Raw genomic sequence first — 22,245 nt, forward strand, 5'->3', positions numbered from 1 at the left:
CTTCAATACAAGGCCTCTGTTACCTCCTTCATTGCAACAATGGACGACAAGCTGCTTGTTGCTGGTGTCAGCTACTCCCACCTGGAAGGATCCACTGGTGTAGAAATTTAGGGCCACGGTGACCTTGATGGCCACTGGAAGCTCCATCCTCACTCTGCTGTGTGTCCTCAGGGTAGGAGGGCACACAGTTCATTCGCCATCTTGTTGAACGGAGATGCCTCACCCGTAGCTCCTGACTGAGATGAAGACAGGAGAAGTGCTTGCTGATGTGTCGGACCATCTATTCAGGAGCCTCCCCCTCCTCCTTCCTCTGTACACTGCTGGCGCACTCTGCTCCATCTGAAAATCATGCTGCAACCAATGATGTACTGCAGCGAAAGCCCCTATTACTTTGTCCTGATAGGCCTTCCAATTTCTTTGCAAGACTCCACTTGCAAGATCCAACATCACTTCCTTTTTAATTCCAAAATCCAACAACACAGACCAGAATACTGCCACTCAATGTGCAACAGCAAAAGAAACTCCAAAGCACCTCACCTGGAAGTTAGATGACTTCTGCCGCTGTTGTATAAGTAACAACGTCATGTTATATCACAATTCCCTGATTTACCAGTAATTGCCAATTATGCTACTAATATCCCTGTTACATCAGTATCCCCTGTTATTTTACCAATGTCTCTGGTATATCAATAACACTCCATGTATCATATTATCATTACCTCCATTATAGCATTATTCCAATAACGCTAATATTCTTTTAATGCCATAAACAGTCGGCTAGTTCATTTTTGCCCTCTTATACAAGTGACACCCTGTTATATATCACTAATATTCCAGTTATGCCTGTGAACCTCTGTAATATCATGGCGGTATCTGTTACACCATTAACATCATGTTATATCACTATTGCCCCCATTATACCAATATCACTTAGTTACATCACTACTATCCCTCTTATACCACAAAGAGCCCTTTACTTCACTGGTATCCTGTTGTATCATTAACATCCTTTTATACCACCAATGTCCCATTATACCAGTGACACTATGTTATACCACCAACGCCCTGTTATACCAAAAAACTTTGTTATTTAATGAATGCCCTTCTTGTACCAGTAAGATCTTGTTAAAGAAATGAAGCAACTTGCATTCATATAATTTCTTCCACAGCCTCAGGACATCCCAAATACCTTCGATGCAATGAAGTATTTTGAAGTCTAATCACCGTGGCAATGTAATTTCACTAATGCCTCTGTTACATAAGTAACAAGCCAGATTATATCATAATGCCCCATTTTACCAATAACTCCCCATTATTTCCTAATGTTCCCGACGATTTAACAGTTGTGCAGTTATATCATTTGTTACATCTGTAACATCTCACTAATAACCCTCTTATTTCAGGGATAGCCTGTTATTTTGCTGATGTCCCTCCTGATATGAGTAACACCAGATGATAAGAAAATAAGGCCATAAGAAGTGGGAGCAGCAGTAGACTGTATGGACCCTCAAGCCTGCTCCACGATTGAGTAAACTTCTACTTCAATTCCATTTACCCACCCTGTCCCCCGTATTGCTGACGGTCCTTACTGACCAAAAATCTATTCATCTGTCTTTCATCAACTGTGCATCTACAGCTCTCTGGAGTAGAGGACTCCAAAGATTCACAAATGCGGAGTGAAGACATTTCTCCTCATCTCAGTCCAAAATGGCCGACCCTCACCCTGAAACTATGATCCCCAGTTTTCGACTCTCCAGCCAGGGAAACAGCCTTTCAGCATCCTGACAAGTACTCCATAACAATTTTATATGTTTCAATAAAATCGCTGCCAGTCTACTAAAGCCCCCAAAAATACAGGCCAATTCTGCACAATCACTCATCATAGATCAATCCTCTCATCCCAGGAATCAAATTATTGAAAAAGAAAAGCAAATTACTGCGGATGCTGGAATCTGAAACCAAAAGAGAAAATGCTGGAACATCTCAGCAGGTCTGGCAGCATCTGTAAGGAGAGAAAAGAGCTGACAGTTCGAGTCCAGATGACCCAAAGTCAGGGTTATCTGGACTCAAAAAGTCACCCCTTTTCTCTCCTTACAGATGCTGTCAGACCTGCTGAGATTTTCCAGCATTTTCTCTTTTGGTATCAAATTATTGAACTTGGGTTGCACCCACTCTAAGGCAAGTAAATCTTTCCTTTGGATACACAGCACGCCATGTGTTGGTCACCAAAGTCCGAGATAATTGCAGCAAGATTTCCTTTCTCTTATATCCTAACCTATTTGCAATAATTACCGCCACACGATTTGCCTTTCTAATCGCTAGCTGCACCTTCATGTTAACTCCCTGCGTTTCTTTTACAACACTCAAGTTCCTCTGAATCCCAACACATTATTTACACCACATTAAGTTACTAATCCCAGTAGCTCCATCTTATTTCACTAACGCTCTATCTCAAGCCCAAGGTTTAAGCCATGACTAGGCCTGTCAGCAATGGATAAGTTCAGCTATCTAGGCAGCAGATTCTCTCGAGCTGTCTATATTGAGGACGAGGCACGTGCAAGAATTACCTAAGTGTAGCCCTCAAAAGACATTGGACATCACTGGGGGAGTGAACTGGAGGAGGTTTGCCCACCATATTGAAGATTCACAGAACAATTGTTCTGTGCACTTTGCTCTGCACATGCAAGACTTGGACTGTGTCCAGCGCCATGCTTAAGAGGCTCCACCCAATTTCAATTGAGCTGCCTTTAGAAGCTTCTGAAGATCAGGAGGCTGGGGGAAATATCAGGCACTGTAGTGTTCATCTGAGCTGGCATGCCAAGCAATCACACCAGACTGAATCACAACTGAGCGGGGCTGGTCATGTAGCCAGAATGCCTGATACTCACTTACCAAAACAAGTCTTCTATGGGGAGCTTGAATCCACAGTGCCCTCTCCTGTGGTCAGAGGAAGCATTGTAGACACTTTGAAAGATTCACTTGAGAGTTTTGACTTCGAGTCCTGAGGCGGCGCGGTGGCACAGTGGTTAGCGCTGCTGCCTCACAGCACCAGGGACCCAGGTTCAATTCCGGCCTCGGGTCACCGTCTGTGCGGAGTTTGCACGTTCTCCCCATGTCTGCGTGGGTTTCCTCCAGGTGCTCCGGTTTCCTCCCACAGTCCAAAGATGTGTGGGTTAGGTGGATTGGCCATGCTAAATTGCTCCCTAGTGTCAGAGGGACTAGCAGGGTAAATACATGGGGTTATAGCAATGGGGCCTGGGTGGGATTGTTGTCGGTGCAGGCTCAAAGGGCCAAATGACCTCCGTCTCCACTGTAGGGATTCTACGATTCTATGAGAACATCGCCTTGGGTCACTCAACAAGAAATTGGGCAGCTTCCTTCCAAAATAAACACATATCGCACACAGCCAGAAATCCCTAGACAGCAACTCAGCCAAATAGCAATGGTGTGTTACTGGCCTTAACAGCCACCCACTTACCCAGCAGAAACTGACCAAACATCCCACCCAGATAGAGAACTTGGTCATCTCCCCCAAAGACCAAGAAGAGATTTTACCAGAGAGTGCTGGGGGATCTGGAACTCACTACCTGAAAGAGTGGAGGAGCAGAAACACTCCTGGCATTTTAACCACTTAAGAGTGTTCTTGAAGTGACCCAGAGGGCGGTAGACTCAGAGCTGGAAGGGGGCATCAGGCTAGAAGTGTTCTTTAACCGACGGGCCGAATGACACCCCCAGGCTCACTGTGCCGCCCCCCGGCTCACTGTGCCACCCCCAGGCTCACTGTGCCACCCCCAGGCTCACTGTGCCACCCGTGCTGTTATCACCTAGTCCCAGCCCCGGTAGAAGGGAATTAAAGAGCATTTACCGGCTTTCTGCCCGCGGAGCTCCCACAGCCTCTCCTCCCAACTCCAGGTATGGGGAGGCGGGGACAACGGACAGAGCTCCGATAGGCTGCCGGTCTCCAGGGCGACCACTGTATAGGTTTGGGTTGCTGGGTTACGCGGATACAATCTGAAACTAATGGGGACAGAAGCAGACAGGAGCCCTGGCTGGAACCAGCCGCAATATAGCTGAGCAACTGGACCAGTACAGTCCCCTATAGTCCTCATTATAACTCAGTTCAATCTCCAGTGTAATTCAGTTCCCAGTGAGACTCAGTCCGGCTCAGTCCCCAGTGTAACTTAGTCCAGCCCAGTCTCCAGTGTAATTCAGTCCAGTGCAGTCCCCAGTGTAATTCAGTCCAGTGCAGTCCCCAGTGTAATTCAGTCCAGTGCAGGCTCCAGTATAATTCAGACCAGTTCAATGTCCAGTGTAATTCAGTCCCCAGTGTGACACAGTACAATTCAGTCTAGTTCAGTCCAGTACAGTTCAGAACTACTCAGTATAATTCAGCCCACTGTAATTCATATCAAGGATACCCTTCATGCTGTGCAGTGCCAGATTTAGACTTAGTGAGGGCCTAAGCTATATAAAGCTTGGAGGCCCCTTGTTAAAAAGTTACACCAAAAGGTCTCACAAAAGTGCGTACCAAAACAGGACCTTGGGTCACCACAAAAAAATTGAAAACCTAATTATGCCTTTTAATTATTTAATAGCAAGGTATTTAAAGTGAAAAATACAAACTATTTTCAAATGAATGCATTTACTGATTACATATTTATCATTTGGCTGGCTTGATCTCTCTCATAGATTTTGGTAATTTTTTGAGTTGCTCTTCAAACCGGTGCTTTCTTTTTCTTTTCTGGTATCCGCTCTTAAATGTTCTCTTCATTGTAAACCTTCTGAAATTTTGTGAGGCCCCTGCGGATTGTGAGGCCCTCAGCTGTAGCTTGTTTAGCTTATGCCTAAATCCAACACTGATGCTGTGGCACTACCACCATGCTAAATAGCTTAGATTTTGAACAGATCTAGCAACTCAAAATTGGGCATCCTTGAGACACTGTGGGCCACAGTAGCCATGATGTGGAGATGCCGGCGTTGGACTGGGGTAAACACAGTAAGAGTTTTAACAACACCAGGTTAAAGTCCAACAGGTTTATTTGGTAGCAAACACCATAAGCTTTCGGAGCGCTGCTCCTTCGTCAGATGGAGTGGAAATGTGCTCTCCACATTTCCACTCCATCTGACGAAGGAGCAGCGCTCCGAAAGCTTATGGTGTTTGCTACCAAATGAACCTGTTGGACTTTAACCTGGTGTTGTTAAAACTCTTACTGTGGCCACAGTAGCAGCAGAATTATATTCAATCACAATTGGTAACCTCATGGTCCAACATATTCTCCACTCCACTATTACCACCAAGCCAGGGGATCGATCCTGGTTCAATGAAAATTACAGAACAGTATGCCAGGAGCAGCACCAGGCATACATATCTGAATGCTAGCTGTCAACTTAATGAATCTACAACACAGAACTGTTTGCATGCCAAATGGCAGATACAGCAAATGATAGATAGAAATAAGGGATCCCACAATAAATCAGATCTAAGCTGTGCAGTCCTGCCACATCCAGTCATGAATGGTGGTGGACAATTAAACAACTAAATAGGAGGAGGCTCCACAAATATCCCCATCCTCAATGAAGGGGGAACTCAGCAGATCAGTGCAAAAGGCAAGACCGAAGCATTCGCAACAATCTTCAGCCAGAGGTGCCCAGTGGATGATCCTTCACAGGTTCCTTCAGAGGTCCCCAGCATCACAGATGCCAGTCTTTAGCCAATTCGATTCACTCCATGTGACACCATGTGCTGAAGGCACTGGATGCTGCAAAGACAATGGGCCCTGGCAATATACCAACAGCAGTCCTAAATACTTCATCTCCAGAACTTGCCGTTGCCCTAGCCAAGCTGTTCCAGTACATCTATAAAGACTGGTATTTATCCACAATGTGGAAAATTGCCCAGATATATCCTGTACACAAAAAGCAGGACAAATCCAACCCAGCCAATTACTGCCCAACCAGTTTACTTTTGATCATCAGCAAAGTGGTGGAAGGTGTTGTTGACAATGCTATCCAATGGTACATACAAGGAATATTTTTCTTGTTGCTCAGCTTGACCTCATTATAGCCTTGGTGCGAACAAGGACAAAAAAGCTGAACTCAAGTGGTGAGGTTGGAGTGAGAGCCCTTAATATCAATACAGCATTTGACCGAGTGTGGCATCAAGGAGGCCTAGCAAAACTGAAATCAATGGGAATCAGAGGAAACTCCTGCTGGTTGGAGTCATACCTGACATAAAGGAAGATGGTTGTGTTTGTTGGAGGTTAATCTTCTCAGTCCAGGGGCGGCATAGTGGTTAGCACAGCTGCCTCACAGCACCATAGACCCAGGTAGGTTCGATTCCCGGCTTGGGTCACTGTCTGTTTGGAGTTTGCACATTCTCTCTGTGTTTGCATGGGTTTCCTCCAGGTTCTCCAGTTTCCTCCCACAGTCCAAAGATGTGCAGGTTAGGTGGATTGGCTATGCTAAATTGCCCCTTAGTGTCAGGGGAATTAGCAGGGTAAATGCATGGGCTTGTGGGGATGGGGCCTTGGTGGATTGTGATCAGCATAGACTTGATGGGCCGAATGGCCTCCTTCTGCACTATATGATTCTATGACATAATTGCAAGCATTCCTCAGGGTGGTGTACCAGGACCCAATCATCCTCAGCTGCTTCATCAATGACATTCCCTCCATCATAAGGCCAGAAGTAAGGATGTCTGCTAATGATTGCACAATGTTAAGCACCATTCATGGCTCCTCAGATACTGAAGCAGTCTGTGCCTTTATGCAGCAAGACCTGGACAACATTCAGACTTGAGCTGATAAGTGGCAAATAACACTTATGCCACAAGTGCCAGGCAATGACCATTTGAAACAAGAGAAAATCCAATCATCACCCCTTGAAATGCAATGGCATTACCATCAATTAATCCACCACTATCAACAAAGGGGTTACCATTGACCAGAAACTGAACTGGGCCAGGCATTTAAATACTGCTACAATAGTAACTCAGACAGGGCAATTCTCCAGAGAGTAACTTACCTCCTGACTCCCAAAAACATAAGCACCATCTACAAGGCATTCATCAGGAATGTGATGGAATACTCTCTACTTGCCTGGATGGGTGCAATTCCAACAATTAAGATGTTCAACAACATTAAGGCCAAAGCAACCCACTAAATTGGCATCTCATCCACCATCTTCAAAATTCACTCCCTCCACCACCAGCGTATGCCATCTACAAGATGCACTGTAGCAACTCACTATGGTTCCTTTGAATGCACCTTCGAAACCTGTGACCTCTATCACCTGGAAGGACAAGGACAGCAGTTACATGGGAACACAACTACCTGCAAGGTCACCCTCCAAGCCATACACCATTCTGATTTGGAACTCTATTGCAGACTCTTCACTGCTGCTGAGTAAAATTCTGGAATCCCCTTCCAACAATCCCTATGCATCTCGGACAGCACATGGACTGCGGTGGTTTAAGGCGGCAGTTCAGCACCACATTCTCTGGAAATAAATGCTGGTCGAGTCAGCAATGCTCACACCCGATCCCAGTAAATAAAAACAAAATAACCTTGTTGTTAAGGAGTCTCTGGGGATGAGTGATCATAGTAAGAGTTTTAACAACACCAGGTTAAAGTCCAACAGGTTTATTTGGTAGCAAATACCATTAGCTTTCGGAGCGCTGCTCCTTCGTCAGATGGAGTGGAAATGTGCTCTCAAACAGGGCACAGAGACAAACAGTGCCCCATTTGAGAGCACATTTCCACTCCATCTGATGAAGGAGCAGCGCTCTGAAAGCTAATGGTATTTGCTACCAAATAAACCTGTTGGACTTTAACCTGGTGTTGTTAAAACTCTTACTATGATCACCCCAGTCCAACGCCGGTATCTCCACATGATGAGTGATCATAACATGATTTCTTTTGGAGTTAGAGAGTGATTTCATTAGGAAAAGGCTAGGGTCTTAAATGTGCATGAAGCAAACTACATAGTGGGCAAAGTGAGCTCTCTGGCTAGCATGTGGCTCAGAATGATGCCAAAACATGGTTTGATTCCTGTTCTAGCTGCCTTGGGTTCTGCCTTCTTGCCATAGCCCTGAGTGTGCAAGGCAATGGCAAACCACCACTGGCAAAACAAATTGTCAGGAAATCAGTTCAGGATGAAGCAGTGAAGACAATAAACCAAGGACATGCTTGAGAAATAAAAACCCCGTAGGAAAAGTGGTCCCACTATAGTCAACAAGAAATCAAAGATAGTCTTAAAGGAAGAGACTTGCAGTGTAGCCAAAATGAATAGTAAGCCTGAGGATTATAGAATTTCGGATCACAAGGAAATTGAGAGAATGAGCAATCTAGCAAGAGAAGTAACAGATTGTAAAAGTTCCTATAGGTATGCAAAAACAGAATAGTGGTCCCTTATAGGCAGAGGCAGTATAAGTTGTAACAAGACCAAGAAATGGCAGAGATATTAAACCAATACTTTGTTGCTGTCTTCATGGTTGAAAACAAAACACATCCGGAACTATTGGCAAACCAAGAGTATGGTGAAAATGAGGAACTGAAAGAAACTTGTAAAGAAATAATAGTAGAGAAATTAATGGATCTAAAAGCCAACTAATCCCCTGGACTTGATGGCCCACATGCTAGAGTTTTTAAAAAGAGGTCATGAGAGAGATAAAGAATGCTTTGGTTTTGATCTTCCAGAATTCCCAAAATTTTAAAATTATCCTCATGGATTAGGTTACAAGTCTAAATTATTCAAGAAAAAGAGGGAGAGAAGGGGCAATTTGTGCCAGTTAGTCTGACATTAGTAATGGGAAAAATGCTAGAATCTATTATTAGGTACATGGTAACAGGACATTTAGAAGACCACAATAAGAATGCAAAGAGTTAATAGTTTAATGAAAGGAAAATAATGTTTTGACAAATCTGTTGAGCTTTTTGAAGTTTTGATGAGTAACATAGACAAAGAAGAATTTATAAATGTCGTTTTAATAATGTTTAACAATGCATTTGATGAAAAGAATGTTTAACAAAGGTTCACTAGATTGATTTCTGGGGTGAGGAGATTGTCCTGCAGAGGAAGATTGAGTAGGCTAGGCCTTTTTCCCCTGCAGTCAAAAATATCTTGTGTACTTTCAAACATGCGCCAAGATGTAGCTTGGCTAGTAAGAGAAGAACCCACACTATCAGATCCTTCCTGCACAGAGTCTCACCACCTGAGAGTAGATGATGTGGTATACACGGACTCTAATAAAGTATTTGATAATAGAATGCCACACAACAGACTTTTAGGTGAAGTTAAGAGTTCATTGAATAAAAGTGACACCACCAGCATGGATATGAAATTGACTGTGACAGAAAAGTGAGAGCAGTTGTGAGTGGTTATCAGACTGGAGGAAGGCTTATAGGGGGGGTGGGGAAGGAGGGATGGAATGGGGGATGACTGGAGTTGGTGTTAGGACACCTGCTTTTCTTCATATATATTAATGACCTAGAATTGGGTGTATACGGCACACTTTCAAAATTGGAGATGACACAAAACTTGGAAGAATTGTGAAGATTGCGCTATAAACTTCAAAAGGCCATTGGTTGGTGGAATGGGTGGATAAATGGCAGATTAAATTTAATGCAGAGTGCTTCATTTCAGTAGGAAGAACTGGGAAGGGCAATATAGGGTAGGATTCTAAAGGAGGTGCAGGAACAGGGGGAACCTTTGGGGACATGTACACAAATTACTGAACCTGGTGGGACAGGTTTGAGAATGCAGTCAATAAAACAAACAGGATCCTTGCAGGGAACTGACAGATAGTATGCGCCAAATGGCCTCTTACTGTGCTGTAAGCATTCTATGTTGTGCCTGCCACAGGAAGGGACCATTGCCAATCTCCTGCTGGACAATGTTTTTGCAGAGCAGGTCTGGGAAGTGATGCAATGGTTTTTGATCGAAGTTCATCCCAAGCAGCTCTGTAATGCAGAATTCTGTGCTCCATTGGCCATTCCCAGGAATGCACACCAAGATAAAACATCAACTGCTGCTTAGGTAGTAGAGATCAAGTGTTCGGAAGGTGCTGTTGAATGAGGCTTAGTGAGTTACTGCAGTACATTTTGCGCATGGTATATACTACTGCAACTATGTGTTGATGGTGGAGGGAGTGAATGTTTAAGGTGGTGGAAATGGTACTTGCAGATCAAGTAGGCAGCTTGCCTTGCAAGGTTGTAGATATCCATTTTTTAACATTGAATCAAAAATAATGAGGAAAACAGTCACATTGATCAGAAGCCAAATTCAGTCAATACTATCAGTAATCGTAGTTAGTAAGAATGAAGGTCCTTCATTTGACCACTTTAAAGAGTTTACAATGACTCCGGATATTAGGCAGAAATAAGATTCAACTTAACCCAGCTGTTGTCAAATGCCATTTCACAAGATTTATATTCCAGTTTCTATTTTCCAGAAGTAGGGTTGCTTTTAGATTTACACAAATCTTGTGATTTGCCTGAGCTGCCAAACATTTGTAGTGAAAATGCATATGATTCTTGAGCAATATATATTATTTCCCACTTAAGGATTCAACAAATATAGCTGTGAAGAGATGGTATACGAGGATAATAGCACTTTCTGATATGCTTGCCAATCTATTAATTAACCACATCTGGTTGAGGGTTCCAATTTCTTCACACCTATATCTGCTCAATCCTGTCGAGAAATTAACACTTGTTCGGAGTGAAGGAAGTTGGTCATAAGTGAAGAGGATGAAGAGTTCACTAAATGACTGTACATAAAATGTACTGTAAATCAAAGATCATGCTGTTGATTGGGTTCCATGCAAAGACTTCAAAAGTGGAGGATCCATTTGAAGTAACCACATTTTTCAGCATAACTCATCAATAACAAATCAGCAACAATGCTAGCCACTTTCTCCTGAGTGCATCTGCTCTTGACCAGTTACTCAACACAGATCAAAGACTGAATGTAGGATTTTGCACATATTTTTTAAAAAGATATCTTACACTAATATCCATGGTTCTGAGAAATGTGTGTTGCTTGCAAGGCTGACATTTATTGCTCATCCCTAGTTCTCTTAAGATAGTAGACTGACTTCTTGAACCATGTGGAGAAGTTGCTCCTACAATGTTGTTAGGTAGGGATCTCTACAGCTCTGCTTTTTAGATGAAGACAACAAAAAGGGTTCCTGAATACAGAAAAATCCTTTGATCTTAAACAGAACAAGACCAAAAAGCCTACCAAAATGATTGTATGAAACAAGCAGTCACATACTAAGAGTCCCTTATTCGAGCCAGTATCTTTGAGCCCACATGTCGACTCTTTATAGAACAATCCAATCAGTCCCATAGCTTATTCCCAGTTAATACCCATCCAGCTTCTGAAACTGCTCATTGTCTCCACTGCCACCAAACATTTGGCAACAAGCCATTCCAGGTCATTAGCACTGGCTGTATAGAATGCTTTCTTCTTTTGGCAAAACCCTTAAAATGTGCACCCAGTCCTCGTATTAGCTAACAGAAACTGCTTTTGTCTACCTGATCCAAATCTATTGTATTTTGCACTTTGATCAAATCGCCCTTCAAACTCCTTTACTCCACGGACAACAAGGTCAGCTTCTCCAGTCTAACTTTGCAGCTAAAATCCCTCATCCTTAGAAATATTCTCGTAAATCTCCTTTGCATCTTTCAATGACTCTCACATCAATCCAAAAGTGGTTCATGTGTTTTTTGGAGGGGAATGGGAGGAGGTGGTGAGGGTACAACCAGCTTCCATCAAAACAAAATTTTAAATTCCTTTGAACAATCCTGCCCAGGTCAAAGAAATGTAAACACTGGAGCACAGGCGAGCATTCAGTCCAGTGGCCCTGCATTGCCAGCTCTTCAACTGTAGCCTTTTACTGTAATCTTACTCCTGCCCTAGAATTTATCTAAATCAATACATTCAATGTGAAATAAATTCCATATTAATTCGTGGAGGTTACAATTACAGAACAATTTCTTCCACTGGACCAACATAATGATCAGCCCATTCATTAAAATTATTCCTCTGGTTTATGCTGTTAACTTCAGTCAGAACAGTAGTAGACCCCTGGTGTACAGGGAGAATGAGTCAGAGTTGCTATTTGACTGAACCAGTAACCTCTGCTGGAACTGCAGAAGAATGCTGTGTTATGTGTGCTCAGCTGAGATAGCGATGGTCAAATGGACACATCAATGGAGAGTAAAATCGTGCAGAAAATGAGAGAAAAAGTCTATTAAATGGTCCAGTGACAAATTATCTCATTATGCAAAGTGGAGTGCAAATAGAGAAGGCGCCTACAACATCAGATCTTAATATTAAATGCTTTATGACACCATCCTAAATGTCACCTTTGTAAATACAAAAGTTTTTCCAGAATAGTTTAATATCGGTATTAAATGTTAAAATAAAAAGTACATTTACAGTTGAATTCTCAGTATATCCCAGCAGAAATCACCTTCATTCGTCCACCAGTGCTGGGCTTGCCTTCGATTTACTGGTAAAATAGGTTTAATCCAGAGATAAAGTACCAACTAAGCAAATTTGCAGAGGTCAGCAGCATCTGCAAATGTTACATTGCGGATACATGCTTATTAGAAGCATCAAAATCATGGAAGCTAAAACACTTTACCCCACCACCCCCCACCCCTTAAAAACACTGTGATAACAGTTCCATGCCTCACCTAACCATCCCAAATGCTATCACAAGGAAAAGCAATGGAGACCAATATTTGCACTGACAATTATTTCAATCAGATTTATACTCATGCAGCTCTGAACTGAAAACAGATTGCCCATTATCAAACAGGATGAGCAATTCCGTACAAGCGGCATACAGGTGAACCTACTCTTTACTGCATGAATTAACTTTCCAACTGTATACATCTTCAAGCCAGGTAATTAAATCAGGAATCCAACAGTTATATTAGGTCCTTAAGAAAACAACAAAGTTCATACAATGAAGTTTGTTGAAAAGTCAGTAGTTAGACTGAGTGTGTGCCGGATTGCTGACTGGGAAATTCAAGTGATTCACAACGTTGGTTGACGCTTAGCACCTGGGCCTCCTACAGAGGTTGAACTTCAGCCCCAGCTGCTTAGTCTAAGTCCACTCTGTCTGTCGAGGAAGATCTAAAGCAAATGGAATAACCCCTTCTCAAAAGGCGTGTGCGCCTCTGGGCGAAGCAATTAAGTAGCACAGATGATGTCCTTTATATATGTCTGAAGGCGGTAGGTGTGGGATAGAGAGAAAGAGATGGCCGTTGTTCATAAGCTGTACTATCTATAAATCGACAGCAATCAAAAGTTTGGCTTAGATTAAGTGGATTTGGATGGTTATGCCTTTTCAATGGACCTTTCAATTTTTAAAATTTTAGGTCAGTGTTGCAAAATTTCATTATAACTGGATACTTACTGCAGCTATACCGTAGAATATGGATGCACACAAATGCAGTCAAATGTAAATATCAGCTGCACTATACAATATTTTAATGAAAATAATTTATCTTTTGATAATATAATCCATTCTTGCACTACCATCTGCAGTTAAAGCTTGCATATCAAAGTACAGATTGTGTAAACATGCTGCTTCTGCAATTGTTCTTTAAAAAAATATAAAATATCAAAATAAGTAGGGATATAATCAAATTTAGGAAAATTCCATTAAGTGTCCAGGTTTAGCCAATATCATCAGTTTTCAGTAAACCATTTTTAAAAGTGATGTACCAACAAATCGCTCTCTGCATATATACTATCGATCAAGGGGGAAAAGCACAATTTCAAACTGAAAATCTATCTAGCTCTTATACACTTGCTATTATGCAAAATATACCACAGTCCACAATCAGTAAAGGCAGTGTCATAATTGCTCAGCATTGTTTCTGCAGAATACAAACTCACTGAACACTATAGATATTCATTCACATTACTTGGCATTTACAGGGCAAATAAAGGGCATAGCTACAAAACAATAAAATTTGGGCAGTAATATGTCAAGTGTAAACACCATTAAAAAATGGGTGTTCTGACACTGCCTGAGCGATACAGCCTCCTTCATATTGCTGAAAGGATGGCAAAATCAACCTGTTAAAACCAAGGTAATGCAAAAAAGATCCCCACAACTGAGATCAGAATTGCATTCTGTAGTTACATCAGTAACAGATATCGGGCGGGAGTCTCTGGCCGTGCTCGCCTCAAAACCAGAGAATCCCGCCAGAAGTCAATGGATCTTTTCATGATCCACCCCCCCCCCCCCCCCCCGTTACAATTCCTGTGGCGGACAGGACAGGAGAATTCCAGCCGTTATGTTGCCAAAGGTGGCATCAAGCTATGAATAGCTTCTTTTTGGGCCATATTAGGGTATACAGGCATACTCCTCCTCTAAAGTCTTTAATAGTATGAACAAGATTTTGTTCCAAGTAAATTTTACAATTGTCATATCAATTATAACTGCTGTGTGAAAGCAGCAAATCATAAGAAGAACTTCCATTGTTGCAATTCAGTTGCAGATTTTCTCTTCTTTCCTGTTTAAGAGTTTATTTTTATTCCAGAGTATTAAAACACCGGCCAGTATGAACATTTCTTAAAAAAAGTGAGCTCATGAAGTTTACAAACACATCCTCACTATATTGCCGCTGTGCCGTCGTTACTCCCAAAATGTAGGACAACAGTTCAAATAAAGTGATGACTACATTTAATAAATTAATATACATATTTTAAGATTTACAATGCACATTCATTTATCTTTAAGGGGCTCAATGTTCATTATATTTACACATATACAGTTATCAGACAGCACTGGGAAATAAAACAGGACGGTGTTGGGCTTTTTTTTTTGCTGGACATTAGCAAAAATGCATGGGAGGGGGTGGGGGGAGAGAAGAGGCGAAAAAAGGAAGAACACATAGGAGGGATGGCAGGGTCAGTGAACATCAGTTATTCCTCAGGTGGTGATGGAGCCGTCATTGTTTGTTTACCCGTCCTTCGCTCATAGTTAACAAGCCGTTGACCAACGAGATACCTGGGTTTAGAGCAAAAAAAGGGTACAAATACCATCACACAATGCACATAATATTTAAACTAATATTAAAGTAACATATGAGAGACATTTTTGAAGACATTGTGGTAAAGTTAATCAGTCACATCATTCATTACTAAGTCAGCCAAAAATGGCATAAGCCAGCTCGTGGTGGTATAATCAGCAAGACAGTCCAAAAATCCAGACCACCACTATACTTTATACAATTGGTGGATATGCAGATTTCAAATTGGCTCTAGTTTCTTAAACAAAAAACAACTTTGGTGCTTCTTACTAATACAAGGTAAAAACAAATGAAGGCACATCTACTCGATGTGCAAATGAGGTATTGGCACTAAGTGTGATTGCCATCAATGTTGGAAACATTCCAGAAATACAGACAAATCTTTTACTTATAATTACTTTAGATTTCTGAGAATCATCATCCATATCAGTTTCCAAAAAAACAATAATGATAATAAAGGAGTGCAAACCCTTCTGTCAATATTATTGAGCACTGCACAGATATAATGTAGTAACGGTGATCTGCCCAAGGGCAGATTCTTTGCTTATTTCTCCATGCCTTATCATCCTGTGCTTCCTCCTCCATTGCTCTCAAGAGCCTCCCATTTTCAAATGAGTGAAATGACTGGGGAAAAGAATGCATGAGATGGTTCCCAGCTGCCTTCTTCATGCGTGCTTAGTGGAAATGGGGCAGCACGGCGGCACAGTGGTTAGCACAGCTGCCTCACAGCATCAGGGACCCAGGTTCAATTCCTGGCTTTGGTCACTGTCTGCGCGGAGTCTTCACGGGTTTCCTCCGGGTGCTCCAGTTTCCTCCCACAGCCCGAAAAACATGCTGGTTAGGTGCATTGGTCATGCTAAATTCTCCCTTAGTGTACCCGAACAGGAGCCGGAGTGTGGCGACTAGGGGATTTTCACAGTAACTTCAATGCAGTGTTAATGTATGCCCACTTGTGACACTAATGAATAAATTAAACTTTCCCATAGGATATGCTGCCTGTAAGGAGCTGCTGTCCCTCAAGGTATTAGTCCTTCTGCTATCACCACCAAAGATTTGCTGGTTCTGCTGTTTGCCATGGTTCATAACCCTTACGTGCAGTGACTCACAAAAGGGACAACAATTTGAGGTTTGAAATGAACCTCCTATCAGATACAATGTTCATTACCATTAACAAGAATCTGGTTTTTAAAGTTTATTTATTAGTGTAACAAGTAGGCTTACTGCAATGAAGTTACTGTGAAAATCCCCTAGTTGCCACACTCTAACGCCTGTTCAGGGATACTGAGGGAGAATTTAGCATGGCCAATGCACCTAATCAGCACGTGTTTCAGACCGTGGGAGGAAACCGGAGCATGCAGAGGAAACCCATGCAGGCATGGGGAAAACGTGCAGACTCCACACAGAATGACCCAAGCCAGGAATCGAACCCAGGTCCCTGGAGCTGTGAGGCAGCAGTGCTAACCACTGTGCTATCATGCCGCCCTTATGAAAAGCTCATTTGAATTTTCACACGCATTATAAAAAATAGATAAAAATGAGTTATAACCTATTATTGAGTCTCAGTGATCAGATGAAATCTATACTGTAGCTTAACTTTGGTCTACCTTATCATAAAAATTCCATTAGCTGGCTAACATTTTGTACCTCTACCTCAAGTATCCATTATACCACGTAACAGATCTTTGATTGGACTGACAGACAGGATGAGAAAAGGCACCAAAACGTTTTGCCATTTTTATTCGCTGGCACATGTTGAATTTCCCAGCAAAATACCTACTTGTCGTTTTTAATGTGCTCATAGAGACGCTTGAACTGCCGGATTTGGAAGGACAGGACTCCCATCAATATCACCACCATTAGAAGCAATGGATAAATTCGACGCTGGACTAGATTCTGCATCTCAGTAGTTACTCCTGTATAACAAGAGGCAATCAACATTTACACTGAATATGTTGCATACACAAGCAAGCCGGAAGTAAACTTAGATTTAGTCTTATGGCTACAATGTAAAATGACTAGGAAAAGTTGAAAGCAATTCTTTACCCAGACATTTTAATCATGCACGTTAATTCAGTTCTTCCTCACTCTTTCAAAGCAGAAACTGGATGTTCTAGTGACAAGATTAAACGATTACAGTGTTCAATGTAAACTGAACAGTTAAGCCTTCAGAACCAACCAGGTTATTTTAGGAAATATTCATAGGCTATAAATGCTTAGATAAAACAGACAACATACTTATACTATCTTATCTGGAGGTGGTTTCAGCTATTACAATTTATACTCATGGATAGATTTATCCAACAAATGCAACCAAGACAGCTGTAACTTCATTACTTAACACAATTTCTAATATAATCTGTTGAGACCTGGTGGAACTGTATTTAGAGGCCCCAACCAACACTATTTCTGAAGTTCAGTATTTAAATAGAGAGAAAGCTTCAGACAGCCAGAATAGGTTCTCTTAAAACAATGCACCATCAAACGGTCATACCACTAGTTTGTTGAAATAAGCATTCGCTCACAAATGATTCAGTACCTACCCAGTAGGGGTACAATGCCAGCAGCTATGACGTATGGCAGACAGAGTGATAACAGCAGCACCGCAATAACTGGTGCCGCCAGTTTGCAAATTATAAAATGCAAATCAATGTTTCGAATTCCATTTGCATAAACCTAAAAGAAATAATTTGGACAGTTTATGCAGATGTATAAATTCATACACAAGCAGCACTGTATATTTTTAAAGGCTATTTAGGTATTAAGTATGAAAGTATATTAGTGCAGGACACAAAATGGTACGTAGTGGTTCAGAGGTAATTAACTGGCAATGCTTGATTTTCCAATCTCAGCTGGGCGAGGGGGTGATGATGTTGAGCAGAAAAACAAAACAAAAATTGGGAGACACCCAAACTGCTGCTGCAGACCTGTCGGTTGCTGTTTATAAAGTGAAACTGGCCAACGATTTGGAGGTGATCTATTCTTTCTGGACACCCCAGAAAGGGCTTGCATATGATGTAGTGAAATTAAAGGAGGGCATGGGGAGTCCCCAATAACAAGATGTGCACGAATATACAAACTGTGCAATAATAAAACAGCATGAGACCTGTACATTTCCTTGTTACTGCAATGATGATCCACATCTCAATATAAAAAGCCAAATGACAAACATTGCCAAAAATCTTAAAGAATTAAACACAAAACTGTCTTCCCTTTTATCAATAAGTTTCTCTTTGGACTTTACCACTTCCAATGCATGCACTCAAATCAGTGTCAGTAGCTTAGCTGCAATTGTGATGATGGAATCAACTGATTTAGAAAATAATTTATTAATACTAACATAGCAAATTATTTCCTCTGGACACAGAATATTTTTGGGAGGTTTTTACCTGTTCAATAACAGTTTTCAGCCACCACTGAGGTCCCATCAGTGTTATAGCGGCTATTATTTTGGCATGGAGAACACCGAGAGCCCAGTCCTAGCAAAAACGGAAACATCAGCATCAAAAAGTGGAACAGGAGGAGTTTATGTACTAAACTAACTGCCATTCCTCTCACAATGTTACATTTTGCAAATCGGACCCATCTTCAAAACCTGAGGATGACCCAAATCAAAATACATACTGGAGATGTTCCCTTGAAAGCAGTAACCAAGCAGCTTAATCAACCAAACCCTCAGATTCAGGTTTGCCATTTTTTAATGTATGTAAATAACTAAATGGTTATATGAATTTACATACAGAAGTGTTGTTTATCTAGTACAGGGTCATCCAAGCTCTGAGCCAATTCTGTGCTCAGTTAGCTCGTCAAGAGAGATCATTTGTTTTGGTGCCCCTAGGCACAGGTAGAGAGATTTATAATACATAAAAACATAATCAGCCAGGGTCCTTGATTGTCACCCAATGACTTGTACCAGAAAGTATGCACGTGCGGATGTCAGGAGGACAGCACAGAAGTCTGTTACGACACTCTGTCCTCCACAGACAAATAGCCTATGGCACCTGTCACCTAAAAGATTACTATTGGGCAGAATTTACTAATACAACAATACAAATTCACCATTTAGCTGCTGACGCAACATGAGAACATTTTGCATTAGAAAAGGATCTGGCAGTTTAATGCACGATTGAGAAGGTTCTCAAATATTTCAGCTTGACTCAAATGGCAGCAGTCTAGATTACCAAGTGCACTGAGGACATGCTGCCCCCGTCACGGGTGTGAATCTTTCGGATTAGACATTAAATGGAGACTCCCTCTGGCTGTTTGGCTGAAAGCATCATGGAATCTACCAGAAAAACAGGGATCTCCCCCAATGTTCCTTTCCATTCTTTCCTCAAATACCGCTAGAAACAGTTGAAATGGAACCTGACTGCAAGTATCCTGGAACAATACTCTGGAAAACTAGATACTGCATTGGCCTACAGCAACTGATCATCAAAAGTAATCCACTGATTGCAGGGTGCTGTGGGATCTGATGGCTATGACCCACTCTGGAGCATCACAAGGATATATGGCAACATGTAAATGCAAGTTCTTCTTTTCCGACTCATACTTCCCCTCCAAGATTATGCAAGGATTCCAGGCACCGACTTAGGTGATCTGCCAGAGAATCCCAGGATTACTTGCCTGCAAGCTTTTTTCCTCCTTACAACCAACAGGCATGCATCAAATTACTATCAATAGGAGTTTTTATTGTAGATAATAGTTCAAAGAATTCTTCTCTTTGGTGTAGAGTTGGATTATATGTGTGAGACTTCATCAAGGATCACTAAGAATTTCAAGCACTAGTTATTTAATGGAATTACCAACGTATGGTGCAGGGGTAACACTAACAAATATCCCTTCTGGTATCAAACAGTATGAAAACATGATGGGAAGTTCTTGCCATGACTTTCTATCGGTTAATCAAAACTTGCATTTATATAGCACCATTTATGACATTAAAATGTCCCAAAGCATTTAAAATAAATTATGTACTTTTGAAATCTTCACTGTTGTAGGAAATTGTGACAGTCATTTTCAAGGTGCTTGCACACAGCAAGGTTCCAAATAAAGAATAAATTACCACAGAATCTCAACAAGATAGCTTTGCTTTCTTGAAAATCCATAGTATTTATAAGTTACAGAAATAAGGTTCTAAAAGTTTCCACCCTGGTTTTAAGATCTTACATATCTGATGAAAGAGATAATATGATGTCTGTTTAAGGATGACAATTTGATTTGTTTCCATACATCCTTTGGAATATATTTGGTGAGATATGAGAGCTATTCTAAGGAGGTAAAATGTTGGAAAAGGGACTTGAGGCTAGTCACATACCTGCCACGGATAAAAGAGAGGTGTCTGATCCAGAGGTACCCTTAACGGAGCTACAATAACTAGTTCAAACAAAAGTCCTAAAAGAAGAGGAACCATTCCAGCCAGCAGCAAGGCCACTACCAATGTTTTCACTATCTGTGGAGGAAAGAAAGCAAAGCCATTCACACATGTTCAGTTACATTCTTACATTGCCAACTATAAATATTAAAAATCAATAGGTCAGTAATGTGTCAGGCTTAATTAAAAATAATGCTCTCTGTAATTAGTAGTGTGTCATTATTTTGCTTGCACCTGCATACAATGTGACACAGCAGTATATTTTCATTTGGGAGATATTATTACGAAAATCATCAACCTTTCTTCCTCTTCATCCCAAAAAGGTTTGCTGGATACTTTTTAACATGGACAATCAAGACTAAAATGCCACATTGATAGGTTAGATCTTCAATAGATGTATTAAATAAACCTTTTTCTTTTAACATAAACCATGACCATCTCCAAGTTCACCTCCAAGATACCCATCACACCAACTTAGACATATTAATGCTTCTTGATCAGCACTGGGTCAACATTTTGGGAATCACTACCAAACACCACTGCTATAAGGACTGAAACAGTTCCAGGAAGTCCTACCACCTTTTCATGGGCATCAAGGGTGGGCAATAACTGTTGCTTTTACATAATCACATACTTCCCTAAAACATGTAGAGATGCCGGCATTGGACTGGGGTGGACACAGTAAGAAGTCTCAACACCAGGTTGAAGTCCAACAGGTTTATTTGAAATCACGAACTTTCGGAGCACTGAGTCACTTGAGGAAGGAGCAGCGCTCCGAAAGCTCGTCATTGCAAATAAACTTTAACCTGGTGTTGTGGGACTTCTTACTGTTCCTTAAAACAAAAATGGGGGCAATTTTGAATACTAATAAGGTAAGTCTGGCTGGCTGAACTATGGAACTGCTTAGAAAATAACTTCTGTTAAGTCAGTCCTACTGCATGAAGATCCCTCCTTACAATCAATTGCACATTGGAATGTACGGATTTATCCCATAAATTGAACATATGTTGAACACTGTAGCGCTTTTTAACACCGTAAAATATATATCAGATTGTTCTAACAACTTCAACTGTGGTGTGCATGTAATTTGATGTTAGAATGTAACCAATGATAACATTGGATCTGTTGTAGTGGCCAATGGTAACATGCTGTAAGGGTCAGCTGACCCAGTAAACTATGTAACTAATGACAAAATGTGGTGGTGAGCTGACCAGCTGACTCAGTATAATTATGAAGCTGCTGGGGTTTGTGGAGCTTGGGTGAAGCCTCAAGTGTTGGAGTAATTATATTTCTTTATTAAACCTTTTTTTTGGTTTATAAGTTGGAGTAAGTTTTGTTTCATTTTATTGTCTACAACTGAAGAGTTCCTTTCACTGGATCAATATTTGGGGCACTGTAGATCACTGCACGGACAACTGCAAAGTTGCATATTGGGACCATCTAAAGGTGGCTCAGTTCTACTGCCATTGCAAGACAATCTACTTACAGACCAGATGTTAAATAATTTTTAAAATTATAAAACTTTTATTCATACCTTGGTCTCAATATTTGCACTATTGTTTTGTATCATGTCGCCACAAAACATGGCATTCACAGGAAAAGGGCATTCACAAAATTCAATACACATTCCTAATAACAAAGACCTTCACCATCACAGCAACTTTCTCTACTCCATATATTGCACAGGATATTCACCTTCGCGGCTTATAAAACATACCACAGGGTATACAATGGCACAATACAAGACAGTGTGAACGATGCAGAAATCGCAAAATGATTGCCAAGTGAGGTGATTGCAAAGTGTGGAAATTCCAA

General features: G+C 41.3%; 2 protein-coding genes across 3 annotated transcripts in view; both read right to left on the reverse strand.

Moving 5' to 3' along the window:
* Positions 1 to 3,910, reverse strand: part of ropn1l (rhophilin associated tail protein 1-like) — a 77,713-nt gene extending 73,803 nt beyond the window's left edge. Inside the window, exon 1 of the mRNA XM_078229077.1 lies at positions 3,866 to 3,910. The gene's annotated coding sequence lies outside the window, so the exon portion shown is untranslated. The remainder of the gene's footprint in view (positions 1 to 3,865) is intronic.
* Positions 3,911 to 12,336: 8,426 nt separating this feature from the next.
* The window catches only part of marchf6 (membrane-associated ring finger (C3HC4) 6), a 93,846-nt gene continuing 83,937 nt past the window's right edge, over positions 12,337 to 22,245 (reverse strand). For both annotated transcript variants that reach the window (XM_078242231.1, XM_078242223.1), the window contains exons 22-26: positions 20,374 to 20,508; positions 18,446 to 18,535; positions 17,600 to 17,732; positions 16,837 to 16,972; positions 12,337 to 15,037 (exon numbers count right to left, since the gene is read on the reverse strand). In XM_078242231.1, coding sequence (XP_078098357.1) covers positions 14,953 to 15,037; positions 16,837 to 16,972; positions 17,600 to 17,732; positions 18,446 to 18,535; positions 20,374 to 20,508 — 579 coding nt within the window. In that variant the 3' untranslated portion in view covers positions 12,337 to 14,952. The remainder of the gene's footprint in view (positions 15,038 to 16,836; positions 16,973 to 17,599; positions 17,733 to 18,445; positions 18,536 to 20,373; positions 20,509 to 22,245) is intronic.

Source organism: Mustelus asterias, chromosome 2, assembly GCF_964213995.1.
Source record: "Mustelus asterias chromosome 2, sMusAst1.hap1.1, whole genome shotgun sequence".
Lineage (NCBI taxonomy): Eukaryota > Metazoa > Chordata > Chondrichthyes > Carcharhiniformes > Triakidae > Mustelus > Mustelus asterias.